The 9,806-nt window shown below is 45.9% G+C and overlaps 1 protein-coding gene across 2 annotated transcripts in view; it reads left to right on the top strand.

Annotated features, from left to right (window-relative positions):
• The first annotated feature begins 694 nt into the window (after positions 1-694).
• The window catches only part of Myt1 (myelin transcription factor 1), a 66,120-nt gene continuing 57,008 nt past the window's right edge, over positions 695-9,806 (top strand). For both annotated transcript variants that reach the window (XM_055596175.1, XM_055596174.1), the window contains exon 1: positions 695-754. In XM_055596175.1, coding sequence (XP_055452150.1) covers positions 730-754 — 25 coding nt within the window. In that variant the 5' untranslated portion in view covers positions 695-729. The remainder of the gene's footprint in view (positions 755-9,806) is intronic.

The following is a 9,806-nucleotide window of genomic DNA, read 5'->3' as shown; positions in this document are numbered from 1 at the left end:
CTGCCTCCCTGGACCGCTCCTGATTGTCCACCGCCTGCTTGTTTCCCCTCACTTTGAGGTCCCAGGGTGTGAGGGGCAGGCTCAGTGTTCTGCTCTGGAAAATGCCTTTTCCAGAGCTCTGAACAGTCCCCCTGCCTCTGTTATTATAGATACTGTCCCTAAATGGAAGTGACCAGATTGGTCTTAGCCATAAGCCGGGATAGAAGAACTTAGGGCTATCACCCTGGTGTCTACCTGGATAGTTGCTTCCTCAGTATGGGGGAGCCTAGAGAGTACCTATTGTGTCCAAGTTGATTATTCCAAAGGGCCTCAGTGATCTGTCCTGTACATAGGATTCATCCCTGAAAGGGTCTGTTGCTCCTCCTGCTTGCAGTTTTGTTACCACCAGGCTGCAGGGTTGATCTATTCTGACAGCTAATTCTAGCCACATCTCCTCCTTCACTGTTGGTCTATAGCATGGGGAGGAGCTATTTTTGCCTCTCTTACTCCCCTTCTCTGGCCGTGCAGGCGGGGCCCATTGTCTGGGCCTGAGGCCCATTGTGTGTGGAAGGGCGCCTCATTGGCAGGCAGCCGGCATCAATTTGTGATTATGTGTTCTCTGTCTTGATTGGCTGGTTGTGGTCTGTGCTCCCAGTGTCCTGGGACCATAGAAGTTTGTGCAGCAACTTTTCCCAGCATGAAGTGACTTGTATCCAGGCTCCAGAGAAGAGGTTCATCCATCTGGCCAGGATGACACTGTGCGGGAGCTTCCTGGGTGCGTACCATCCCGTCCCTTGCACCCCTTCCTAGGCTGTTCATAGTTCTGCCAGGAGACCCTGCCAGTCAGTGCTCAGCGCTCTTTTCTGGGCAGCTGAGAAAGTGATAGACATGCACTCCTCTTGAATGCCAGCCAGGGACCCTGGGGACCTCCTGGGTCCTTCTCCGCAAAAGTGCCTACAGCACAGAACCCTGCGAAAGTCACACAGCTTACCTGCGGTTGGAAATGGGTGTACGGTGGGTAGTGAGTGGGCCTTCTTGTATCTTAGTTTCTGTTTCGGTCTGCTGGCTGGCCAAATGAGGGAGAGATATTAGCAGCCCCTGACCCAGGAGGCTGGGAAAGTGGTGGCGAACTGTGACTTTTCGTGTCTTTGTGCGAGTGGGGGACATCTATCTTGGTCTTCTTGTGCCTTCTCCTTCTGCTAGGTACATTCTAATCACATGTTGCCGAAGTGAGTGTGCGTGCGTGCGTGAGAGTTTCATAAACCGGTTGCCAAATGTTTGAGAGTGTGAGACAAGCACACAAAGTCAGCTTGGAGTGTGGGTAAAGTGGCTCCTGGTTTTGTTTGCTCCATCTGCCAGGGCCTGCCTGGGGCAGCGCCCCCCAGCCCTCAGCTGCTCTATACAATATTAATGCTGACCATCTCGGCTGCGCACACAACGCCCTAATTGTCGCCGGCAGCATTAAGGCAGGCGCCCATCTGCGGGAAGCTTTCAGAAGGAAACAAGAAAACCTCACCCCCAGCTGGTCACTGGAGAAGGTGGTGCCAATTATAGATGCAGAAAGTTTAGAACAAAATTACTTGAAAGAGTTTTTATGAAGCAAATGAACTGACACTTGGAATGCCTGTGTGTGTGGATTTGCACAAGTAATTACACCTTATTTGAAATGATCCTACCAGTTAAGCAACAATTAAGTCTGCTCTCCCAGCGCACACAAAGCACTTTCCGAGTGAGCCGGCAGCAGTCACAGCTTAGCTTTTCAAATCTCTCCTTTTCCTCCCATGAGAAGTCTGAGGACCCACCAGCCCAACAGAAGTTGTTTACCTGTAGGTCTTCCCAAAATCTGCCTTCAGATTTGTATGAAATAAAGGATCAGTGTACTATTGGGAAAAAAAAAAAAACAAAAAACAAAAAACGTTTTATGATTTTTAAAAATGCTGACAAAATTTTATCTCATGTAAGGCAAAAAAAAAAAAAAGTTTTAGATTATACCTTGCCGTTGTCACAAGCCGGAGCCGTTTGAGATGGAAGTACACTTTTGGAATCGCTTTGCCTTGCTAGGAGTACTGGCAACTGCGAACCTAGCGCTTGTTGAGGGCTTTGGAGCGTGGAGAACAAAGGCCAGCTCCGTGGGTTGGGGGAGGGGAGCGCTGTCCAGGGTGCTGATCAGCCTGCGGCGGTCCTCCGCTCTCGCTCAGCATCTTTCAGGGTCTAAGGGAGGTGATCAAACCCAGGACTTGCTGGAGAAATTCTCCACTCTGCTTCTTTTCTGGGACTCCCCGCTTTGCTCTCCCAACACTGTCAAAGATCTTGAGCCTTTACTCCTCAAACTAACTTGAAAACCCTCCACGTCTTTAAGTTACCACTTGGGCTGCCGGTCCTGGGCTTTGCCTGGCTGCTGATTTGCCGTTTCCTTGCATATTCAAAGTGCAGCCCCAGGCAGCGTCTGGAGCATATTCTAGTCCACTGAGTTAAAACTCTGGAAGCCTATGGCTGCTCAAAGGGATAAGAGATGCTGCCAAACTGAGGTTTGTGCAAAAACACTTTCCATTCCCTCAGAAAATAATGATGCCCCTCGAGGACTTTTTGCTGCACATACTGGCTTCTCCCTTTGTCTTCTCTGTTTTGTGTTATTTCTTAAGTTTGATTATCATGAATCTGAATAAAATGGGCTTCCTGGAGTCTTCAATGCTGCTGGCTAGTAAGGTTAATTCAGCACAGGCTCTCCCTTCCATCCCACCTTTCCTTGGAACAATGGCACACAGTGCCATCCTGAGCCTGCATTCTGCCGATAAGACTTTAATAGAATTTCTGAATGCCAAAGGTTCGGGATATAAAGTATCCAGCTCTGACAGCTTGTTCAGAGGAGATAGAGGTGGATTTTCAGGAGTGCTCTCAGCTGAATGTGTCCTTTTATGCTAATGGATACGAGTTCTCAAAAGAATAGGAAAATGGTGGGCAATCACTGTAGGAGTCTCAAATGTTCTCCCTGGGCTAATTAATATTTCATCTTGTTTGACCACTGCAGGCTTGCATTTGTTTCATTTTTGCTTGATCTAAATAAATGCCCTGTATGCATTTTATTTTACTTGTATGTGTAAGAAATAGCATGCTTACTTGCTTGTTGGAGCGAAGAGTCTCCATTTATGTATACACGTAGAGAGAACTATGTGTTAGAAATAATTGTTCATGAAAGAGAGGCTTCTGCTAACATTCCCTAAGGTCCTTCACAACCTGCTCTCCTTGAATAAGCTAACATACTTACTCATATTTCTGGTGGCCCAAGCCTGTCTATGATAATCAAGCAGGCATTGTGATTCTCCACAACTTGCCAGGAAATTATATATATATTTGTATTTATTAAAACCTGAAATAACCTTTGAGCTGTGCATGTTCTGTTTTCTAGCCGTGGCAGTGTTGTCTGCTCAACGTCTTATCCAGTTTTCGGGGTTTTTTTCTTTTGTGTGTGTGTGTGTGTGTGTGTGTGTGTTTCTCAGTGCAGTTTCCAATTCTGATTTGTCAGTGTGAAGAAGAGTTTTGGGGGAACAAACAAGAGTACCCTGGGTTTCTCTTGAGCTTGTTCCCGTGTGAAGTGCTGCGAGTGTGAGAAAAACATGAGAATTGGCGGATTAGAAAGTCGACAGGCAGATTGCATTCCTAGAATGTGTGTTCCAGAGACTTCTCTTCTTGGTGTTTTGGGATAGCTCCTTGCAGACAGCGAATTTATGTTTTTAGGGTTAGGATAACAGTGTTTAAGGGTTTCTTAGTATGTTTTGGGAGACCTTTAGTACTAAAACATTAAAACAAAAATGGAAAGTGCAACAACAGAAAAAATATCTTTTCTGCTCTGCTCCTTTTGTGTATACTTTACTGCTTTAATCTTTGGCCTTAAGTATCATTCATGAAAAAAATTCCACCTAAATTTCTGGTACTTCCATATGCAGATGAGCCCATAAAACACTCTTAGTTTATTTGAGAAATAAATTCTGCAATCTATTCTTTATGATGGGAGGTTGTATTCCTAACCACCAATAAACACTGTAAAGCACTTTCGCCAGAGCCATGCTAACCCAGGGCATCTGTCATTCCGGTCGCTGCTATTAGGAATTATTGGACTGAACCACTGGCAGAGAACGAAGAGGGGAGTGAGCATGGTTGGCATAATGCTTCTTGCTCTTTTGTGTGTTTTACATTTGAGAAAACCCAACCATGTTATATATTGATTGTAGATCTATTTAGGCAGACATGGACACATCCTATTGGTGAGGCTAAGAATAGTAAACAGGAAATCTACTGGTCTGGAGCACCTCTCACCTTCAATTTGGCAGATCCATCTTTCTGATGTTATACTGTAAATTTATTTCACCTCAGAGAGTAAACAGATATATTGGAGCCCCAAGGGTTCATGGGTAGCGTATTTACAAAGGAGCCTCCTCCGCCAGCCCGTGCCACCGCTGCTAATGAGAGCGGTCATTAAGTAAATGAGACATCGCCTTTAGCTGGCTTAGGAGTTCGCACACTGAGGGGAGAAGATATTTAATTGAAACCCACACACAGGCTTCCCCACACGTGACTGCAGTGAGGGAGGCAGCTGCCTTCCCCTCCCCCGTCCTCCCCCCATACCCCCCCATGTAAATTTCATGATTGCTTTCCGTGATGTCATTTTGAAAGAGGACAGACAATAGCTGTGGGGAAAGGTAAGTCAATGTTATGTTCTTTTGCTGACAAAGGCAGATACCCAGGGCTTAGCTTTTCCCCTTGGACAGAGAGGGGAGGGCTAGAGCAGAGAGGATTTCTAAGAAGGCTCTCTGTGCAGAAAAAGCAGGTTGGGGGGGATGTCTTTTTAAACTGTTCTGAAGGACAAGGCTTTCTTCTCCCGTCTGCCTGGGCTCTGTGTTCCTCCTCTTTCTCTGCCCTTCCTGCATTTCTGAGATTCTCATGGGCATGTTGTGTGTTAGACAGAAAAGGCATTAGGGGAGGAGGATACTGTGGATCAAGACAAGAAACTTTATCTGTATTTCTGGAAAAGAAACACAGATATGCCTGGGCCATGGGACTCAGAAGCTCTGTGTCCAGGAAGGATGCTGACCCCATAAGCAGATCTATCTGAAGCAGGGACTTGGAGCTCGGCTGTTTCTTGTGGGATACATACCCCAGGTACCCAGCAGAGATGATCCTGGGAACATTTTGTCTTCCTGTCACAAACTTCCAAACTTCAGGAGCAATGCTCTGGTGTTGCTGTGTGCATGTGTCTAGGAGATCCATGGGTAGCATTTGGTGTTGCCGTTATTCTCCGTTCCTCCTTGTGTACCTCTGTGGGATTGGGGTGTGTGGTTGTTTGCGGTGCCAGTGTAACTAGATTTTTATTTTGCAAACCGGGAAGTCAGTTTGAGCTTTGAACACAGTGACGCCGTTGCACACCAAAGTGTGCTCTGGAGGACTTGGCTTTGTTCATGAGTTTTATATTCTTCGTGAACCAGGAAAATAAACAAGTGTAGGGAAGTTTTTGTGTCAGTGCTGTAGCCGCTCATTGCCTGCTCCTTTGAATCACAGAGGCTTTCTTGTCTCGGTATCACCTTTGAATCAGTGGGCATCATTGGCTGGTAGAGTTGGTTGTTTAATTTCTGAAATAAAGCTTCTGAGAAGTAGCTTGAGGATTACATGCGTTTGGTCTTGAGGCATCAGACTGTGTAGCTGTACTAAAATAATGATGATGATGATGATGATGATGATGATAAAATAATAATAAAAATGACTTTGACAGTTTAAATTGTTCTTTTGGGAGAGGAAGAGGATTAATTTCATCTCAATGGCCTAAAAAAGAATCTTAGTACTGAAGATATCTCTGAGGCTAAAGGCCACGTGAATAAAAGCAGGAAGGTGTTGAGGCAAACTTGGGAGGGGTGCATCTAATTGGCACTATAGGGATGTGCTAGTTTCTCTGAGGTGATAACAGTGTGGGGTGTTGGGCCCTTACCTGGCAAACTGTGTGGGGCTCCCTTCAGCCCCAGGCTCTTTGCCGCTAGGACTCTTTCCCATTGGTCTTTGTCTGTGATTATGACCTCAGTCCATATGGCTATGTTAACTAACAAGAAACAAAGGAGGGGAAAGCAAAATTACAGTCTTATGTACACTGGGAAGCTGCTGTCACCTGAGGCCTGGCCCTACCCCTTCCTAAGTTGTGTTCCTTGTACAGAAGAGGATAGTTGAGTCAGTTTACTTTCAGAAAGAAGCAGCTTCATGGAATCTTTTGTAGGAAAGATACCTGATTTCTAGATACTTTGGTGGTGTTGGACTTCAAGAAATTTGTTGATCCAGAGGGCTAAGCAATATTAATATTCAAGAGTTCAAGGATCTGTAAGCTTTTTCACTCTGAACCACCCTGCTTTTCCATGCCCTTTGGAGTATAGAGCCCAGATATAGTCCTGGGAGTTCCTCCAGCTTCTGTCCGAAGAACAGCTGAGGGTGTTGCCTGCGGGCCTCTAGGTAATCCCTTGATGTATAGATTCTGCATTATTGTCTTAAACTCTCGGGGGTTGCATGATGAAAGCCTGCCCTGAGAAGACCTTCCTCACTTTTGCAACTGCAAGGTTGTTCCGTGCTGGTATTGTAGACACTTCTGTTTGAATACTTGTGAGTGTTCGGAGATGTTAGGAAGGATTGACAGGTTGTGCTGGCATTTAAGGTGCAGGCTTGATTGCTGTGAGCCACTGACTTACACCATGCTGGTCACAGGGTTGACCTGGTGTTGCCTGGACCTCTCAATGCCTTTATTTGGTCCTCCTTTGGTCCACCTCTGGCGTGGCCATGCCCAGCAGTAGCTGGACTGTTTGGAATGCTGGTTTCCATGGTCCAGCCCTGGGTGAACACAATAGGTAAGGAGCCTGAAGACTGACGAAGTGCCTGCCAGGAGCCTATTAAGTCTCCAGTAGCTGCTCACTGGAAACAAGCACATTGTTAGGGATTGAGCCCTTTCTTGATAAACTCATGTGAAAAGGCACTTCTGCTTTGGAAAAATAGATTCCTCAAGGATAGAGCAATCCTACTGACTGGGCTGGAGGCAAAGGTGGGTCCAGGAGCAGTCAGAACACCTTGGTCAGCACTGGACCCGGAGCGGCATGAGACAGGGAGTTGAGATGTGGCAGATGAGGCTGCTTTTGGTGGTCCTGGCTCATGGATACTCTGAGCACCGGTATATTACTCAGGTATCTTGTGCTCTGCCATCCTTACCCTAAAAAACCAGCACAGTTTGTTGGCTTTTCTCCGTGGATGCCTGAGCAGATTTTTTTTTTCTTCCCTGTATCACTTCTTGTCTTAGGATTGCCTTTCTGTTTCTCCTGTGAACTTATTCATGAGGAATCAAAAGCTCATTGGGTTACAGATGTAATTTTAACTGGAATTTTGTGGTCTGAGTTTACAGGAAAAAAATTTGGGGTGGGCAGCATTAGAAAGTTTTTGAGGGGAAGATTGAGTTCAGTGGAAGAGCACTTGCCTAGCAAGCACCATGTCCTGGGTTCCGTGCCCAGCTCAGGGGCGAAGGGAAGTTAGGAGATTGAAGGGCTTGGGGTGTGGCTCACTTGTCAGAATGCTTTCCTAGCTTGTATCAAGGCCTGGGTTTGATCCTCAGTACTGCATACACAGGGTATGGTGGCATACACCTGTAATCCCAACCCTTGGGAACTAGAGACAGAAAGATCAGAAGTTCATGATCATCCTTGACTATATAGTAAATTTGAGTATGGGGCAGATGAAACTCTGTTTCAGAAAAGAAAAATGCTGACTTTCTCTGAAAGGAAGAGAGTATGCTGTGCCCCTGGCCTCTCTGCTTTCTGAAGACTCCACAGACTCTCCACTGCTTAGCTGAGAAAGTTCTAGAGTTCCAGATAGAAGGTGCTGTCACAGTAATTTCAGGCTCTTGCATATTCTGTGTTCTCCATAGGTGCCAAATTTCCCCAAATGACACTTAAAAACAAAACTGTGTGAGAGTCATTTTCACTTGAATTAAAATGTTTGATCTTGGGTTTCTGCCAAGCTAGTGTTCTTAGAAGAGTGCAGTTTTAACTCGCCCCTCCTCTCGGTTAATGCCTTTAGGAGTGAGTGTGCTTTTCTTGTAAGAAGACCAGCTTCATTTATTGCTTAATCCTTTTTTCTATTTCAAAAAATTCAATGCTATTTTAATAAAAAGTAATGACTAGCTCAGAAGAGGTTTCATCTTTTTATTATTATCTTTGAATGTTGCTTTCTGTGTGTGTGTGTTTTGCTTAGACCACATGCCTGTCTAATACCTAGAGGCCATAAGAGGGCATCAGATCATCTAGACCTGATGCCACAGACAGGTGTGAGCTGCTGTGTGGGTGCTGGGAACTAAACCCTGGTTTTCTTTAAGAACAGCCAGTGCTCTCAGCTGCTGAGCAATCTCTCCAGCTCCTCAGTTTTGGCTTTCTGAGACATGGTCTCTCTCTGTAGCACTATCTGTCTTGGAAATTGCTATGCAGACCAGGCTAGCTTTGAACTCACCAAGATCTGCCTACCTCCTGTCTCCTACGTGCTGGGATTAAAGGCGTGCATCACCATGCCTGGCTCCGAAGACATTTTAATCTGCTCAGCCAGAACATCTGTTTGGCTCTGGATTAGGCCCACCTTTAGAAAGAAGAGAGTTTGTCAGATACAGCGTTGGGCTTTTATGGCACCCCTGATCTGAGAGCCTCTACCCAGTAGCTTGCCTCATCTTCAGAAATGTGGTTTTGTGTACAGCCAATGATGAACTGAGTTTGGGTTGGTATAGATGTACCCACGGAGAATTGGGTCCACATGGGGCTGTGGTCTGGAGAGTGCAGGCAGACAGGTTTTTAGAGGGCTAGTGTGAATACACAGAGGCCACCTAGGTCACACTGAACAAGATGCCTGGCTGGGCAAGGTGGGAATTGTATCATGTGATCCAGGCGAGGGGAGGAGAAGGAAGAGGTGAAGGAGGAGGAGGACTGGGGGAACTGAGTTGTTGGCAGGTGGCCTATGTGCCTAGGTGATATTTGGCACTATGTAGAATGAGTATGAACTCATTGGCATTGATCAAGAGTTAGAATCAGCTTTTCCTATAGAACTCCTGAAGGTTTTGGGAGCTGTGAGTTAAGGCAGGGGACTATGTTTTGGGGACCTGGTAGGCCCATGGCTCACCTCTCGTACTGGGCACCCTTCTAGCTGTCAGTCAGTCACTCAAGAACAAGATTTCTGGAAGGTATGACATGTTTTTGTTTTCTCCAAAGCTTCCTGTTGGCATCTGTAACGAGCGCTGTGTATCCAGTTTGGAAAATTAGTGCCCACTTGCCCTAGCGTTAAGCCTGAAAATCTGCAGTGGGCTGTGGCTGAGTAGAGCGATGTCACTTTAGAGCATGGTGGTGAGGTTGTAGGCAGGATGCAGCTGCCTAGTCCTGTACCTCTTTAGCCAAATTTGAATTTGAGCAGGGCTCTTAGAATTAGAGGAACTAGGATGAGAGGAGAAAAATGGAACTGTTTTAAAAAAAACTGTCACCTCTTAGATCTTCAATGCAAGAGAAAGAAGAGAGAACCTGATTCTGAGCTAGACCACTTGACCAGGACAGTGTCTGGTGTTTGTGGGTAAGAATTCCAGTCTAGATACAGCTACTTATTTGATCTTAGAGCTAGGCTGTTTGAGTAATTCCCAGAGTAGCATGTGTAGTTCTAAACTCAACATGCCTCCTCTGTCCTGAAGAGAAGAGCAGGGCTTATGTTTGGCCTCAGAGTTCACATAGCAAGTCATTTTGTGCTTGGTCTGGAAAGATGTTTCTAATCATAACTCAGTGAGGTCA

This window comes from Psammomys obesus, unplaced genomic scaffold, assembly GCF_907164565.1.
Source record: "Psammomys obesus unplaced genomic scaffold, mPsaObe1.curated_primary_1811, whole genome shotgun sequence".
Taxonomy (NCBI): domain Eukaryota; kingdom Metazoa; phylum Chordata; class Mammalia; order Rodentia; family Muridae; genus Psammomys; species Psammomys obesus.
This window is presented reverse-complemented; position numbering and strand designations above follow the sequence as displayed.